At 35.6% G+C, this 18,691-nt stretch overlaps 1 protein-coding gene across 3 annotated transcripts in view; it reads left to right on the top strand.

Annotated features, from left to right (window-relative positions):
* Positions 1-16,435, top strand: part of LOC110037739 (tubby-like F-box protein 14) — a 20,380-nt gene extending 3,945 nt beyond the window's left edge. For all 3 annotated transcript variants that reach the window (XM_020742448.1, XM_020742446.1, XM_020742447.1), the window contains 5 exons: positions 3,834-3,891; positions 3,986-4,473; positions 4,591-4,678; positions 15,200-15,332; positions 15,415-16,435. In XM_020742448.1, coding sequence (XP_020598107.1) covers positions 4,129-4,473; positions 4,591-4,678; positions 15,200-15,332; positions 15,415-16,111 — 1,263 coding nt within the window. In that variant the 5' untranslated portion in view covers positions 3,834-3,891; positions 3,986-4,128 and the 3' untranslated portion in view covers positions 16,112-16,435. The remainder of the gene's footprint in view (positions 1-3,833; positions 3,892-3,985; positions 4,474-4,590; positions 4,679-15,199; positions 15,333-15,414) is intronic.
* Positions 16,436-18,691: the final 2,256 nt, after the last annotated feature.

The raw sequence follows: 18,691 nt of genomic DNA, 5'->3' as shown, positions 1-18,691 counted from the left end.
ATACATACATACATACATACATACATACATTGACGTGAATACATACATACATACATTGACGTGAATACATACATACATACATTGACGTGAATACATACATACATACATTGACGTGAATACATACATACATATATACGTATGAGTATACTTGTAGGTATATACGTGTACATATACATGTACATACATATGTATACACACATACTTGTAACATACTATGTATGTACATGTATATATTGGCTATCACACTGTACATACATGTATATATTTGGGGGGATTCCCGTGGGGTCCCGGGTTCGAGGCTTGTCTTGAATAAATGCACATATCTTAAGCTGGGGGTATTGCAAGTATATCTTGCTATATATATATATATTGATAGATAGATATAGCATAATACAATATACATTATGATTTGGGTAATGATGTCATAATCATGTTTTGAATTTTCCTCTTCTTACAATTCTATGTAATATTTTCTTTTTAAATCTTTTTTCGGAACTAAAAAAATTCAGAGTAAATTTGCATTTAAAATATTGTTTGGGTGCCATAGGGACTGTCTGAATTTATCTAGAAATCAAGTAACCTTTTAAGCTTTATAAAATACTTAATTAATATGAAAATACAACGAATATTATGTTCTCTATAATGAGTTCACATGTATATTTCGAATTTTCCCCTACTTATAGAAATTTAATTAATATTTTCATTTAAATTTCCTTCTCTGAATTTTAAAAAATAAGCGTGAATTTGCATTTCTAAATGTTATGTGAATATTTCTTGTAAATATAAACCATTGGCATTTCATACTTTTTTGATTTTTTAAAGAACGTAATGTGGGACATGAAGACCAACATTTGGCTTGTGGAGGTTGTCACTTCTGAATGATTTGTGGCATCTTTCACTAGCGCATGTGTGTTGGCGTTTCTAACGACTACGAGGAGGCATGGCATCTAGGCCACTTAGGAGTTTCTAATATTGTGCTCCAAAATCGTGTTACTTGGCCTTGATGAGGTTCGTGGTTTTGTTTTATTGGTATTGAGGCCATACTGGTATTGAGTTGTTAATTGAGTAGGTTTTTGCGGTTGATTGATTGATGATGTATTTGAGATCGGGAAACTTTAGCCATTTGGTGCAATTAGACTCATTTGGCATGCATGAAACCTGCCCAATTTTGTGTAAATAGGGTATTAATAATTTTTGGTACAGGGACGTAACCAGTCACCTATTTGAGGGGGGCAAATTAGGCGATATAAATAAATAAAATGAATAACATAATTTAAAATAATGTTTTCTATTCCATTATCATTGATAAATTGAAACATATTATAAACTTTTCAATTTATTTTGCATATTTTGATAATATTGCATAACAACTTCATTCATAACTTAATCAAAAACTTTTTTTTCAATGTACAGTACGAGACAATCATTATGTCAGTCATCAACCATTCGACAATGCAATTAATTTTTGACAATTGTAGAGGATGTTCTTTCAATTGTAGCAGTAGCAACTGATAAAGTTAATGCCAAGATAATAAGGTTTTAAACTAAATGATATACACCATTCTTCTTTGTCTGAACTAATTGTTTTGCAAGATCAACAATTCCATTTAGAGATGAGAAATCAGCACTATTTCGTATATCAGTAATATAAGTGGATAGTTGATGCTCAAATGCAACTAACTAAACAATAGAAAATTCAAATAGATATAATTCTACATAACGAATCAATTTGTCCTTATCAAAAGCAGAGAGTAAATCATTTGGGTTTAAACATGCCACATAAAGAAGTAGCTCAATACTTGCTTTTGAGAAACTACTGTTTAATTTTTGAAGTTTCATGTCGATCATAGTATAAAATTATTCAACATGCTAATAATGTAAATTTGTAATTTTTTCACCTCTTAGTGTTGACCAACGATTAGCCTTAAAAATATAGTTCACATATGGAATATAAATTTTGAAAACATTACAAAAACAAAACACTTCATCCAATAAAGAATTCTACCATCCTCCCGCATCATTTCGTTGCTTGGTTACTTGCATTATTTTCATTGCATTCTCAATACCTTGATCTTTTCTTTGTAAGGATTGTGATAATTCATTTTTTGTACCTAAAATATCAATCATTAAATGCCTTGTAAAGATAAAATCAAAAGATTTTCTTGCACTGATTAAAACAATAGCCTTAAATGACTGTTGATGATGTATACCATCCTCCTTTATTATCTGAAGTACTTCAATTACAGATGCGTAATCAAAGTACAAAAATATGAGTTCCAACGGGTTTCACCAACTCTTTGCAATTTAGTTTCTTGATGAAAACCATGGCCACTAAGTGAATCTTCAGTTCTAAGATACAGAAGAATCTTCTCATGTTGAATGGTTTTAACATACAAAGGAATCATTGTCAATTTTTTATCTATTAAATGGATTGCAATGATCAGGTGGTTAAGTATTAAATCATTTTTGCTCTTGACAGTACAATAAAGGATAAGGCCAATAGATAATTACATAGTAGGAATTAAAACCCAATATTCAAGGATGATTTATTTATTGGATAATAACAAATTATTTTTCTAGTTGAAATGAAGCAAATGTTCTACGAAAACTAAATCTGCCTAAACTTACTTGTTTGCTTGAAATTTTTTGAATTATTGCTGATACATAATGCTATGTTGATATATTTTATTACTTTTATCACAAATGAAATTGGTATCACAGTTAAAAATTTTATGCCTCTTCTGTCCATCTGTTGAAGTTCCAAAATGAAATTCTGCGCTCAATCGGACAACAATGAAAACCAGAACAAAGAGCATAAATGAAGAGCTCACCAAATCACTCACAGTTTCCATGATATTTTCTTTTGTTGTTGATTGAAGCGTTTCTTCACAAGAGTAATTACAGCATAAGATATGCATGAAAAGATGTATTACAATTAAAAATGTAAAATTAGGTGCATTTAAAAAGAGGAGAAGCAGAATTTAAGATTCAGTAGGCTTTAAAGAAGCCATTTTGGTTGTTTGGCAGGATTTCAATTAAGTCCTGCTTACTGCTTCTCGAATCTTGCTACCTGCCTACCACACAGATGAGATTTAGAGGGTTACCTTATCATCATTCATCAATGGTTTCAAGAAGGAGAGCAACCTAACCCTGTATGAGAAATTTGGGGATTTTACACTTCGGTGGTCTTTGTAGCCCGAATCTGATCCCGTCGTTCCTTCACTGATTTACAAGGGGCACAGCCGGCGGCTGCGTCGACTTGCTGAGAGAGGGGCATAGCGCTGAGGAGTGAGGAAGGGAAGCCGGCGCTCCCCAATCACGAGCAGAAGAGGAGCGTGGCAATGTGGAAAACAAATAAGGGTTTAGCATTCAAATTTAGAAAAAAATGTTAGTTGTAAAAAATAGACAAAAAAAAATTGATATTTTCTATGTGTTTCCACCTTTATGTACTCCATTTCTGAAGATATAGAATTCTGTTCTGTAAATTATTTGGAAGTTCTGATATAATTACTATTCTTCCCTAGAATTCATGCTAGTGGGGAGTCTTAAATGCTACAGAAAAGTCAATCATGTATTTAGGGCAAATGAATTTTTATGAATCAACACTAAGGTTAGGTTTCTTATTTTTTTATTTATTATTGTATTTTTTCATAATTGCTATGTTAAACAACTCTGGTAAGTTTAATGATGTTTTGACCTTTTAAGTTCCCTCAATTACCTCACTTTCTCTTAAATTCTTCTTTGTGCGCCCTCATCCAGAATTGTCCATACGTAAGATTTAATCACTCAACATTTTATCTCGCCTTGTGATTTTTAAAATCTTTGATTTGCAGGTGTTGCCCGATGCAAGTCATATGTGAAGTTATGAACTCCTGTTCGATCATTGTTCAGGTGAACACATCTTTCTTTATACTTCTTTCAACCTAAGCTTCTTGATGAAATTAATATACTCTTTCTTAAATCATTTTTCTCGATTGTTTTGCAGCTTGATCAACTTTATTCAGAAGAATTTATTATTTGCTATTTTTGAGAGATCACAGCAATTTCTTTCATCTCCATACTTTTTGGTGGATACAAATATTCTTGTTTTGGTTCCTTTAGTTTGATTGGGTTGGTTCAGAGCTCTAGATGTCTTTCCGCTCTATCATTCGGGATGTAAGAGATAGTTTTGGGAGTTTATCTAGACGTGGCTTTGAAGTGAGGCTTATGAGCCATAACAAAGGAAAATCTCAGAGCTCGGTCCATGAATTGCATGAACCTCTAGTGATCCAGCCAAGTTGCTGGGCTAACCTTCCTCCTGAACTTCTCTGTGATGTTATTAAAAGGTTAGAGGCAAGTGAAAGCGCGTGGCCTTCACGTAAGCATGTAGTTGCATGTGCTGCAGTCTGCAGACCATGGAGAGAATTGTGCAAAGAAATAGTTAGAAGTCCAGAGGTCTCAGGAAAGCTCACCTTCCCTGTTTCCTTGAAGCAGGTAGTAATATTTATAACTTTGGTTTGCTGTTAAGGTTTTTTGTATGGCGGTTCCCATGCTTCTTTTTCGCTGTCATTGTCTCTATTGCAACAAGAATATTCATTTCTTCTTGTACAGCCTGGTCCTCGAGACGGGATGATCCAATGCTTCATTAAAAGGGATAAATCAAAGTCAACCTACCATCTTTATCTTTGCCTTAGCCCTGGTAATCTAGTGCCTTTCAGCCATTTCAAGCAGAATTACTATTATGTTTTTCTTATGCAATGTTCATTAGGACTTTTCGTGTTTTGTTGAGGTTGTCTAAAATGTTTAGATTATTCAAATTTAATTTAAATTTTTGGCTTGTCTTCATGGATAAGCTATAAATTAAATGATCCATAATTAACTTAAATTTGTGATTTTTTTCATATGGATAAAAAATATTTATTTTGTCTCAAATCTGTAGACGGATTTAACATTCATATTCTTTTAGTATTGAAGGGAATCCTTTGAAGACAAAATACACGAAGTAGAGAGAATTTCAGTTCCTCTTAGGTTTAGCATCTGAGCAGCTTAAAGGATTATAAGATGAATTTGTATTTGCGAGGATCCAATATTCTCATATCTTGGTATTTTATATTTCTTACATTATTAAAAATCATCCTTACATAGTATTAGAGCCTAAATGCACTTTAATAATTGATATTTCATTCATTCCCTATTCATTATTAATAACGTTTTGTGGCATGTAGTGAGTGGTAGCATTTTGTGCAGTGACCGTCACACATATACAATTATGATCAAGCATTGGCGGCATTCATAGTCAAAAGTTTGTGTGGTAGGGACAGCACAATAAGAAAGTGAATGGCCCGACTTGCATATAATAATGATAGCCTGTAGTGGATCAAGCAACTAACACGTGGTAGTGCTTCAAGATGTTATTAAAATAATAAGAGAGAGAGAGAGAGAGAGACGAATTAAATTTAAACTTTTGAATATTCTGTAAAATGTTTATTTGGTTTTATATATGGATGAAATTTCTTATAAAAATAAAAGAAAAATCTATCATTTAAATATTGAGATCTCCGATATTGCTGTTAAGATATATGTGTTGTCTTATATTTTAAAATTTTAAAAGATAATGTTTATCTATTTAAAATTGAAAAGTTTTTCAAACTATGATTTTGTGATAATTTGTTAATCAGCTTAAATAAATATATTCTTAATAATATGTTTATTTAATAGAGAACAAAAAAAAATGATAATGATTATTCATTTAAAATAAATATATTATTGATGGTTGATGCATGCTGGAAGATTCGCGACGATAGAGTAATAATATATTATTTTAGTGTTCAACAAAAATCCAAGACACATAAATAGGAGTAAGCAGGAGGAGACATCTCCATTTTATGTGAAAAAACTCTGAAAAGGGAAAAAATTACGGGCTTGGGCCAATTGAAGTACTCCACTAAGGAATTATCAGTATATAGATCCACTCTCTACTTAAATTAGAGAAGATGAAATTATAACGTTGATATAAACCAGTAGTCCAACAATAATAGTCGAACGAGTTGTGAATGTCATAGTTTTTGTTATGGAGTTATTAGTCTGACGTGAATTTTTTATATGGTGACTGTAGCGTCAGCTTGTCATAGAGGTCGTAGTTGAAATCCATGATAGTAGTTAGTCATGTAGGCAATACACCGTAGCTTCAAGGGCGTTGGTTGTCCACAAGGGTTATCGTAGGGAGTTGTGATAGCATTCGTAGGCTACAGAGGCTGTGGTTGGGAGTGACATGAGCTGTGAGTCATGTAGGCCGTAATTTGTCACATAGGCCGTTGTGCCGGGCTGTAATAGCGTACGTAGGCCACATAGGTTGGAGTTTAGAGCAGCGTGAGCTATGAGACGTGTAGGTTGTAGTTAGTAACAAACCTGTAGCGATGAGCTTTAAGAACATTTGTGGACGTAAAAGTCTGAGTTGAGAGTGGCACGAGCTGTGAGCTGTGAGATACGTAGGCCGTAGTTGATCGCATAGGCTGTAGCGAGGAACTTTAACAACGTTCTTAGGCTGTAAAGGATGAAGTTGAGAGCTGCATGAGCCGCCAGCCATGTAGGTCGTAGATGGTCATATATGTCGTAGTGGGAAGTTGCAATAACATTCATAAGCAATAGAGCTATGAGTTGGGAGTTGTAATAACATTCATAAGCAATAGAGCCACGAGTTGGGGACTGTGTGAGCTGCGAGCCACATTGTTCGTAATCAGTCACGTAGACCATAGTTGTGAGCTTAATAAAATCCGTAAGCCATAGAGGTTTGAATTTAGTGCTCTGTGAGTGTGAGCCATGTTGCCCATGCTGGTGAGCTACAATAATGTTCATAGGTCGCAAAGAAGGGAGTTAGAGAGCTGCATAAGCTATGAGCCACTTATGCCGTAGCGGGAAGCTATATTAACGTCTGTAGGCCACGGAGTCCAGAGTTGGGAGCTGAGTGTGTTGTTGGTCATGCAGACCGTAGTTGGTCACGTGAGTCATAATAGTGAGCTGAAATAACCTCCACAGACCATAGATGCTGGAATTTGGAGTTGCTTGTGTCGTGAGCCATAAAGATCGTAGTTGCCAATATAGGTCATATTGGTTGCAGAGGCCAAAGATGTGAGTTGTGAGAACATTAGTAGGCCATAGAGGCTGGAGTTGGGAGACCGTATCTGTTGCACTGTATGCGGTGTGCGCATCACACCTTCTTCAAGGTGTTATTACACTGTCTTTGGGGGTACATTGCTTCACCGTCTCTGGGGGGCGTTGCTTTGTAGAATGCTTCGTTACTTCACAAGACTGTTCTTTACTTCTCAGCGTATGTCGTGATTCCGTAAGGGAATTCATTGGAACGAGCAGCGTGCGGCCGATGAGCAGTGTTTGACAGTGGTCGACGGATGCGGGAGTGGGAAGTGTTTGTCGGGTCTTCAGTGTAGGATATCACTGTGATTTAACTCTTGATCAAGCTCTAGCTTCAACTCTTCCTCCCTACTCATGAAGGGGATATGACTCTATTTATAGAGTTTAGGTGAGACTTCCCTACAAATAAGGAATGAATATGGATCACTACATCAGATGATCTTCTATGAACATTTAGGTGTCTTTGTGGTGTCATAATTGAGTGATTTTAAACTTGTTGGATTCATCTTGTCTAGATACTCAATTTGACTATAAGCTTGTCTGATTTAGAATCCATTTGACGTTCCAATTTGGCATCTATAATATCTTGATCTTGGCTTGATTTGACTTGGATTGAGGAAATTTTGGCTTCATTGCGTTCGTCTTGTCGAGTCAATTAATTTGACTGCAAGTTTGTTGAAATCAGAGTGTTGGTTGATTTTTAGTTTAAGTTTGAATGTCTTTTTGTAGAAATGCTCCGAGATTCATGTTGATCAACTCGTGATTCATGTCAAATAACAAAATTTGTTGATGATGTATTAGTTGTCCCCCAATTTTCTGGTGATTTCACATGATTGTCCAAAAATTATCAAGATTGCAAACATCGGGCAAAATTTCTAAAAGCATTGGGAAATTTTTTATTTTCTTGCAGTGTCCTGTGACAGGCAGCGGTGGTGGGAGGTAACACACGATATAGGACACAACAGCTGCTGGCAGATAACAACGACAACTTCAACGACTAGCGAGCAATGCTAGGGGTGTGAGTCAAGCTGACTCGTGAGCTGGCACGAGCTTGGCTGGATAGGTGGCTCGTGAATTGAGCTCGATGAGTTTACAAGCCAAGCTCAAGCTAGCCACAACTCTACTCATTAGCTCGTGAGTCAACTCCTTTTAAAAATATTAATATAGAATTGACAATCTTTAAAGTATTTAAAATATTTTAAAAAACAATATTTTGTATTTTATGTTAAGTGATTTCTTATTATTCCTTTCATAATTATTTATTTTATTTGTAATTTGATTAGAACATTATTTGAAATCAATATTATTCTCTTTTATAATAAAACAATTTGACTCGTGAGCCAACTCGAACTCTCAGACTTGAGCTCGAGCTCGAACTCGATAGATGTTAGCAAGTTTAAGCTCATGTTGTGAGTAGCTCGAGCTCGACTGAACTTATGTACACCCCTAGGCAGTGCCGACAGCGGTGGCATCGGTGATGCGATAGGACTGTGCGGGTCACGCGGTGATGCGACACGGTGCAATGGGTCGGTTTGCATTCCGAGCCATGTTGTTGTGTGATCGACCCACACGTGGTTACATGATCGATTCCTTGGTTATGCAATTAAATGACCACATAGATCGTGATCCACGTGCGCGAGATCCCCGTTGATTTGGATAGATCAGATGACCGGGGCACGACATCATTGTAGGGACATGAGGTTGAGGCTAATCCGTGTGAAGATGCGATTCCCACTTTGATTTGGGTTGGATCGGACGGTGGTGAGATTGACGGGGCCCAAATTTTGGCTCTTTTGAACAATATTTTACCCATTTTGAACCTATATATAGACCAAAAAAATTAGAAAAGTTTCCCAGCCTATGTATGCGATCAACGGAGCTCCCTCGGCTTGCTAATTGGAGTCTTCCATCTTGTTTGTGCGATCAACGGAGCTCTCATTTTGCATTGCTGTTGCTAGGGGTGTAAATGAGTTGGAACTTGAGCATGCCCAAGGCTTGTTTGTGATGAACTTGTTCAAATTTTTTATTTTTTGAATTCAGCTCATATTCAAAATGGTACGCGAGTCCCAATTTTAGTTCGAGCTAGAGATGTTCAAAATATGTTTGAAAAAACCTCGTGTTTCAAAATATGTTTGAAAAAACCTCGTGTTCAACTTGATAAAGCCAACAAGCCTTTTTTTTTATGCACAGGCTCACAACTAAATTTTTTAGGGCATTTAAACATGTGATTAAATTTGAAAAAATTCTTCTTCCTCATGTGGGATTAAACGGAGGTGGGCCAGGCAAACACAATGACAAAAAAAAAAAAGGTTCCCGGAACATCTAAAAATAAATTTTTAAGGGCCATTTAGATAAATACGCCCATTTCTTATGGATTTGCAGTATTCACGTATGGGACCATTAGGCAGGGGGGTTGGACGTGGGATTTTAAAAAAATTGGCCATTTACATACATACCAACCAATTCTTATGTATTTACATATCCAACACCTAAAACATTAAAGGGAAGTGGGATTTGTGAAAATTGTAGGTGCATTTACATACGCATCACTTAATTCTTATTTATTTATTTATCTAACCTCTATTTTTTTATTTTTATACAAATTTAATTGGCATATGATATTAAAGATAATATTTTTAAAAAAATTTATCGATTATTTATTTATTATTTAAATAATTCGAGCCAATATGAGTTGAATACGATCGAACAAAAGCTTGTCTAGGCAGGGGACTTGGACGTGGGATTTTAAAAACATTGGCCATTTACATACATACCAACCAATTCTTTTGTATTTACATATCCAACTCCTAAAACACAAAAGGGAAGTGGGATTTGTGAAAATTGTAGGTGCATTTACATACTTATCACTTAATTCTTATTTTTTTTTCTATTTAACTTCCTTTTTAATTTTTCTACAAATCTAATTTGTATATAATATTAAAGATGATATTTTCTTAAAAATTTATGGATTATTTTTTTATTATTTAAATAATTTGAGCCAATATGAGCCGAACACGATCGAACAAAAGCTTGTTCGTGTTTGACTCATTTATCTATCGAGCTTAAAAGTTATGTTCAGCTCATTTGCTTAACAAATGAATCATAACCGAGCTCTTTAGCGAGCCGAACATGTGTTGTTTGTGATCGATAAGCTTTTTTGACAACCCTAGCTATTGTCTACATCAGAAGGGTTTTTTCCGTGCAAATTGCTTTATGGAGTGGATTATTTGCGACGCTGTAGCGTTTTCTAGAGGGGATTTTCCACATCAATGTGGAGTTTTCCGGAGGAATTTTCCCCTAAATAGTTACATTTTTTTGGATGGGATTCTTCACGCCGTGCTGCTGATGTTTTTTGGATGAGATTTTCTGCGCAATTGTTGCATTTTCTGAAGAGAATTTTTCGTGCCGCTTTGAGATGTTAATATCTAGGGAATACCCTCCCTAAAAAAAATAAAATCAACATAAATGTTAAACTTTTGAGAAGGAGATGCTGAAAACCTTTAAAGTTTAGCTGACCAATTTTTTAATGGCATGGAAGACTAAGCTTGTAGAGATCGACCACATCCTTGGTGAGTATAAATAGGTGCATAACTCCCATGCAATAAACATTGTCACTGAGATGTCAACTATCAAACTGTAGGAACGAAATATCCTATAATTACGATTTTTCTCTCACGGGCTAATCTCGATCAAAGCACGGAGACTTTGCAGTCTTTTTTGATTGAGGGTGTTTGCTCTTCAATAGAAGAATGTACAACAACGATTCCAACACGTAGGAGGAGACTTTCGTAGATGTTTCTGGCAAAATGTTTGTCAATCGTTCCATTGGACCGCAACTAATTTCAAGGACATGTTTTTCATTCAAGTGTCTAAAGTTCTCCCACTGGACCAGAAAGAGGGTTGAACTGAAAGTGACTTGTAAGAGTGCACTCTCGATGAGGAGAATGTTGTAGTGGATTGATGTTATTATTTTGTTGATTTATTGTAACTTTTGCACTAGTTTGTGTTGTTCGTTGCTGTTTAATTGCCTAAGATGACATTTGTACACATTGATAATGTGTTTCTAAATATGTCTTTCTTTCTTTGGTGTAGTAAAAATTTTGATGTTGCTTTTGCCTTTATTTTTGAGTTGTGGTTGTCCCTCTTCTGGGAAGCTTTTGCCATGCTTCTGGGTGTTGGTGCCAACTTCTGAGATGCTTTTGACCCACTCTTAGGCTGCTGCTGATGCCTTTGTCTCCGCTGTAGGAGCATAGTGGCATCAAACTTTTTTTGAGACTTATGTCTGAGATTCTTTGGCTTCTCAAATATATAGAAGTTTGCAATCAAAATTACCATATTTGCTTTGTATAAAGAAAAGCAATGTACCTTTTTAGGATTTCTACTGAGATTTTTAAGTTGAGACTACCGACCACTTGTTTTAATGGAGTTTTTCTAGTGAGGATTTTGTCCAATATTATCTTCTCATCAAGGCTTCCTCATGAGCATGCTTTATAGGGGTATAAGTGGAGATCTTGTCTGCCACTACGAATGCTCGACCTTTCCTAAGCTTTTATTTAAAGCGTGCCCGTTTGATGACTATAGCTTACAACAGAAGTCAATGGAAATTCATTGCTTGACGACCATGGTTTGTGATGAAAGAGGCCTAATTGATTCTCTTTGGGATCGATTAAGTCTATAATGATGTGTTAGAAATGTTCTTTGTTTTTTGAGATTGGGTATGTATTGAGATGGTCTGTACTTTTTTGGGAATATGGTTGCAACCGTATTCAAGAATAATGTTTGAAAACTTGCTAGTTGTTGTTTTTTAATTTTTTTTCATGCGATAATGATTAATGTCCACACGAACATCTCATATTTCATTCAGACAAGTCTTCGAGAACTATTTCTATGCTGGGGGTAACTCTCATCACAAAGATATTAACATCAACAAGCATTTGAGAGAACAATGAAGGTTGCCTCCTAGCCTTGATGTAGTTTTTATGAATTGTGATTAAATAAGATGAGAGAAAACTACCCTACCACAATCATTCTCGAGACGTTAATATGAAAAGACTTTAAAGGTTGCAACTAGGGTTGTCATCGACATTGAAGAATTAAAAAAACAGGGGCTTAATGTCTCAGACTTCAAGACCGTACTGAATGAAACTTTATTGCCCACAGATGATGCGAAATTGATGCGTGTCGGAAGGCTCGCGATAATAAGATTATAATTTAGTGTCTTAGCATTGAACAAAAATTCACACACATAGATAAAAGAGAAGCAAGAGACACTGCTATTTTTAGGTTGAAAACAATGGAAAGAGGAGAAAAATCTAAGTATTCCACTAAGGAGTTGTAGGTATATAGACCCACTCTTTCTTGAATTAGAGAAGATGAATTTACAATGTTGATGTGCAATGATAATCCAACAATATGTTGTAACAGGCCACGAAAGTCGCAGTTGATTGCTATTGAGATAGTAGCCCACTGTGAATGTTGTAGACAGTGACCATAACACCAAATTATCGTAGTGGTCGTAGTTGAAAGTCATGATAGTAGTTAGCCATGTATGTCATAGGTAGTAGCTTCATGAACGTCGGTTGGCCATAACGATCATAGTAGGGAGTTGAGATAACATTTAGAGGATGTAGAGTCCATAGTTGTAAGTCATATAGGTCGTAGTTGATCACATATGTCTTAGCGGGTAGTTATAATAATGTCTATAGGTTGCAAAGTCTAATGTTGAGAGCTGCGTGAGTTGTGAGCCATGTAGGCCGTAACAGAGGGTTGTAATAACGTTCTTAGGCCCTAAAGTTAGAAGTTGGGAGTTGCATGAGTCTTAGTTGGTCATATAGACCATAGTGGGGAGATGTAATAATGTTTGTAGGCCACAGAAGCTAGAGTTGAGAGCTGTATAAGCCGTGAGCCACATAGTTTGTATTGTGAAGCTGTAATAACGTTCGTAGGCCTAGAGGCTGGAGTTGAGGGTTGCGTGAGTTGTGAGTCTTATAAGTCATGGTTGGTCACGTGAGCCATAGTGGTAAACTGCAATAATGTTAATAGGCTACATAGGATGGAGATTGGAGTTGTATGATCTGTGAGTAATTTAGATCATAGTTGGTCCCCTTGGTCGTAGTGATAAGCTGCAATAATATTTGTAGGCCGTAGATGTCAGAGTTGAGAGTTGCATAAGCTATGAATCATGTAGGCCGTAGTTGATCACATAAACTGTAGTGGAGAGCTATGATAAAGTCTATAGGCCACAACAGTCGAAGATGGGAGCTGCATGAGCTATGAGCCATGTAGGTCGTAGTTCACGCATGCCATTGCGGTGAGTGATAATAACATTCCTTGGCTGCAGAAGCTGGAGTTAGGAGCTGCGTGAACTATGGGTCACATAGGTCGTAGTTGGTCGCGTAAGCCGTAATGGTGAGATGCAAAAATGTCTTTAGGTCGCAAAGACTAAAATTTGGAGCTGCGTGATTTATGAGAATGTCCATAGGCCATGGAGGATAGAGATGGGAGACTGTCTAGGGTGTGTTGTTGCACTATATGCGGGTTGTGCATTGCGCCGTACGATGCTTCGTTACTCCGCAAGACTAGTCATCACTTTTCAATGCTAGTTTTTACTTTGTACGTACATCATGACCCTTTAAGAGGCATCGTTGCAACAAGTAGGTGGCGGCTGATAGTAGTCAACAAGAATTGACGTGCGGTAGTTGATGGTGGTTGGGGGATGCAGGAGGGGAAAGCATTTACCTGTCTTCGATGCAGGACAACACTGAGATTTAGCTATTTCTACCGTTCCAGCTCTGGCTTCAACTCTTCCTCCAGCCTCCATGAAGGGGGTAGGACTATTTATAGAGCTTTGGAGAGGCCTCCCTAAAAACAAGGAACGAATCTGGACCACTCCATCGGATGGCCCAAAGAGGTTCTCTCGATTATACGATGTTCTATGTACATTTATGTGCCTTAATGGTGTCAGAATTTAGTGATTTTGGGCTCATTGGATTTTTCTTGTTGAGATGCTTGATTTGAATATAAGTTTGCCAGTTCTGGAAACCATTTGACATTTCAATTAGACATCAAAAGCTTCTATAAACGCGTTTGATGGCTTGACTTAGGCTTGATTTGACTCAAACTTCACCAATTTTGATGTCATTGTATCCGTCTTGTTGAGCCGGTCAGTTTGACTGTAAGCTTGTTGAAATCGGAGTTTTGGATGATTTTTTAGTTTGAGTTTGAATGTTTATTGCTAAAAAATGCTTCGAAATTTATGCTAATCGACTTGAGATCCGCGGAATGATAAAATTGTCTTTTTCAGTAGGAACCTCATAACAACATAACCATCAATCAATGTTGCTGCATTAGCAAGCTCTGTGGGGTCACGACCTAGTTAGTCATCTTTGCTATGCATTTTTGGGAAAACGGTCAAATTAATGCTAAATAATATAAGATGTCAAGGAATCAAAATATTTGCTTGTTATATGTTATCTAGCTCAAACAATTTCTTGGGTATGTATTCTTTGTGGTAATCAAGAGTACGAAACCTATAAAATTGCTAAGCTATTTTTAAGATATATTACTTATGAGAGATTGGGGGTCTTTGAACTTAAGTGTAATTGTTATTTCGGAGGCAACATAAATTGTTCAGGGTGAAGCATTATATATGCTTGTTTGATGAAAAACGTAATTTTAGTGCTCTTCATTATTTCTATTCTCGTTGACCGCACATTCCCTAGCATGAGAGTGGAAAGTGGATTTGAATGCCCATATGTTTTGATTGAAGGACAACTATTAATTTAAATTATCAAAATTTAATGTAAATTAGTTATTTGTCCACGTTGATAGACAAAAAAATTTAAATCCAAGGCACCATAGATGAATTTATTTAACTGTTCTCTCTTCATCTTTGTATTTCTTTTATTTTTTCTGTAGCTTTTCAGGTATGATCTTCCGTAGTTTATATACCTTACAGGTTTTTGTTTCCTTCCAGAAGACTGTATATCCTGTTTTATGTCATGGTTCATTTATGTTTGCATCATTTGCTGCTCTCTGAGTAGATTGTAATTTAATTTTTTTTCATTTATAGCTGTTCTTGTTGAGAATGGAAAATTCCTTCTATCTGCAAAAAGGGTCCGTCACGCAACCTGCACCGAGTATATCATTTCCATGGATGCAGAAAATATCTCTAGATCAAGCAATGCTTACATAGGGAAACTTAGGTACATAGATTTGACGCATATTATTTCATCACGAACACCAAATTTTACACCTAAATCAAGCAACTTTGATTTTGCATTCCAGGTCAAATTTCCTTGGTACAAAGTTCCTTGTATATGATGTGCAGCCGCCCTACAATGGGGCCTCGCTAGGTCCTCGAGGAAGAACAAGTAGAAGGTTTTACTCCAAGAAAGTTTCTCCCAAGGTTCCTACTGGCAGCTATAAAATTGCCCAAGTAGCATACGAACTGAATGTCCTAGGCACTCGTGGCCCACGTCGAATGCAATGTGTTATGCACTGCATCCCTTCCTCAGCCCTCGATGCTACTCTTTCTCGCTCTCTTGATGAGTCATTCAGTAGCAGAACCTTTTTGAGGTCCTCCATGGACCACTCCATGAATTTCAACAGTTCTCGATTCTCTGATTTCAGTGGAGTTGGATTTGCCGAGAATGGTTATGAGGAGGAGGTAAAAGAGAGGCCCTTGGTGCTTCGAAACAAGGCTCCAAGGTGGCACGAGCAGCTACAATGCTGGTGCCTTAACTTCCGAGGCCGTGTGACTGTTGCCTCTGTGAAGAACTTTCAGCTCATCGCTGCCAACCAGCCAGCGGCCGGAGCTCCGACACCGTCGCAGCCCGCACCGTCTGAGCATGACAAGATCATCCTGCAGTTTGGAAAGGTTGCGAAAGATATGTTCACAATGGATTATCGATACCCGCTATCAGCATTTCAGTCTTTTGCAATTTGCATGAGTAGCTTTGACACGAAGTTAGCTTGTGAATAAATACAACGAGGATGATGATTTAGAAGCAAGGATAGATAAATGCACACTGATATTGCTGCTGTTGCTACTGTCGTTGTCCGTTTTTATCTGCTTAATGCTAAACTGCAACTATTTCTGGGCTGTAATCTCCACTGGTTTCTCTTTTTTTGTGATTTTGAATGGAGATTAGCACCATTTTATTTGATTTATATACTTATTGTTTTGTTTTGTTTATTTTTCTTTTTAATTCAAACATATATTCGTAATACTTAGTTTTGAACATGACCCTGTGATTATAGATATAGACCAGCCACCAAAGCTAAATTGGGTGTAATATTCTATATTGTTAAGAGCAGTATTACCTCTATGTTTCAAATTATAGGATGTCTATTGTTATGGCATGCCCCACAATTCTTATCTTTTAACATATCTGCCATCTAAACTTTCAAATTTTTATTTATAACACTGGTCTGATGGATCTATGCATGAAAAAGGTGCATATCACTTTTAAATAGTTTGTGATAGTGGCATTTTGTATGTGATATTAAAATTTGTAGTGGTATGCATGTAAATTCTAAATTTTATGAGTTAGATATTTAAATACACAAGAACTGTCTGGTATTTATGTAAATGCCCCTTTTTTCAATTCAAATGTTCCAGGCTACATTTTTGCTAGTTATGTTTGATATTGTGGTGTACCCGTGTATGTCCAGATAGTGATAAATATTAGGTTTTATTTTTGTTGTATAAATTTTGTAGCAATGAATTTTAAGATCTATCAACTTTAGGAGTGGGGAAAATGGTTTTGATAAAAAAATCCTTATTCTTCAGTAAAGTATTAGTTGGGAGAGAAATATTTGCGTATGTACGCAGAGTTGCGTACATATTAAGTTATTCAGATGATACATATAGGTTACATTTAGGTTACAGAAAAAATTACAAGGGGTATAACCTAAGTGTAATTTATTTGTATCTTCTTAATAATCTAATATATACGCATTTTTGTGCACGTCTTACATACGCAAATATTTCTCTAGCTGGGAGGTCCGCTCAAATTCACGGCAAAAGCTTGCACTTGACTTTGTTCTATAAAAATTTTGGTAATTTTGTGAATTCACTCTTTTCCCCTTTGTTTTCGTTTTAAAAAATTCATATAAAAATAATCTTGAAAATAATATTTTTAACTTTTAATTTTTTGAATATAAATTTTCTTTCTTAAAATTTTGAGAAGTCGTAAAATTTGTAATAATAATTTCATAATTTTGGACGCCGATCTGAGTAATTTTTTTAAATAGATTATATAATTTAACTAAAGATTATTAAGTTAATTTTTGATTAACCAGTGTTAAAATCATATTAGTTAATTCTTTTTATTATTGATTATATAATTAAATTGAAAGAAATTTATACCTTTTTTACAATTATTATTGTTAGTTATATACTGCTAAAGGTTCATTAATCTGAACAATTAACGATCATTAAAATTTCACTGCCTCTAAATAAAATGGTTAGTCTGAAGAATTCATTAACTTTGTTATGTAGAAATGATCCCTTATTTATAGATTAGGGAGGTTTGAGGTATACAATTACCTGTTTGCCCTTGTTTTAAGTAAGGACTTCCGGTTGGGATTTTTGAAAGTAATTTTAATTTCATGCATATATAATTTTGAAAAATATATTTTAATTCGAAAAATGAGACTAAAAAGATCTCTTACATTTTAATAGTTTAAGTAACCAAACACAACGCTACAAGCAATGTACATATCCCGAGGAATAGATACATTTCTTGACAGTGAGTTCGATTAAATAAACTAAAGAATTTTTGACATCCGATTGGTCTGCGAATATTTTTTATCTGAAAAACAAGTTCTACTACCTAATGTAAAAATTAGATACGGTTTATATTATCTGGGTTTTAAGTTGCCTAAAAGGGCAAGCCCCCATAATTAATTGCATCATAAATAATCGAAGTCATTTAAGAAAATTCTAGACGATGATTAAAGTTTTTTGTCTTCAAGAATTCAACGTTTAGGATTTCAAGGCTGGACATGAAAAATTAAACGGGAAATGACCAAATAGGAATTATTATCTTAGGAATTCAAAAGAAAGAAAAGTAGAGGACGTCACAAATCCTGAGGAGAACGTCGATGACTTACCAAACTATCATATTGTTTGCTTTCAATTTTAAAGATGATATTATTTGATTTTTCAATCCTATTTATTTTATTATTTAGGTCTCACATTTGCATGATACACAAATTATGCAAATAACGACAACCTCAAATCCTATAAAAAGTTAGGATGGTTGTGCAGGAACCTAAAAATAGAGTGAGAATTTACATTGTGCTAGACGAACTACCATAAAATATTATGCGTTATGAAATTTTAAACTAAGAAAAGTTTAGTTGAAGTAGATATTGTTTCATGTCGGGTCTTGATTTGTCGGTGGAAGTATTTTTATCATTCATTTGCATCCTCGGCGTGCTGCCCAAAAGCTTGCTCCGAGCTCCATATCGTAGCTATTATGGGTTTAAAGTTTATGTGAACATGCAGATTGTTGAGTCATGGCTTATCGCAGGGTACCACCTAGCATATGTCCTA

This window comes from Phalaenopsis equestris, unplaced genomic scaffold, assembly GCF_001263595.1.
Source record: "Phalaenopsis equestris unplaced genomic scaffold, ASM126359v1 Scaffold224293, whole genome shotgun sequence".
Lineage (NCBI taxonomy): Eukaryota > Viridiplantae > Streptophyta > Magnoliopsida > Asparagales > Orchidaceae > Phalaenopsis > Phalaenopsis equestris.
The sequence above is the reverse complement of the archived record's forward strand: the minus strand, read 5'-3'. Positions and strand labels throughout refer to the sequence as shown.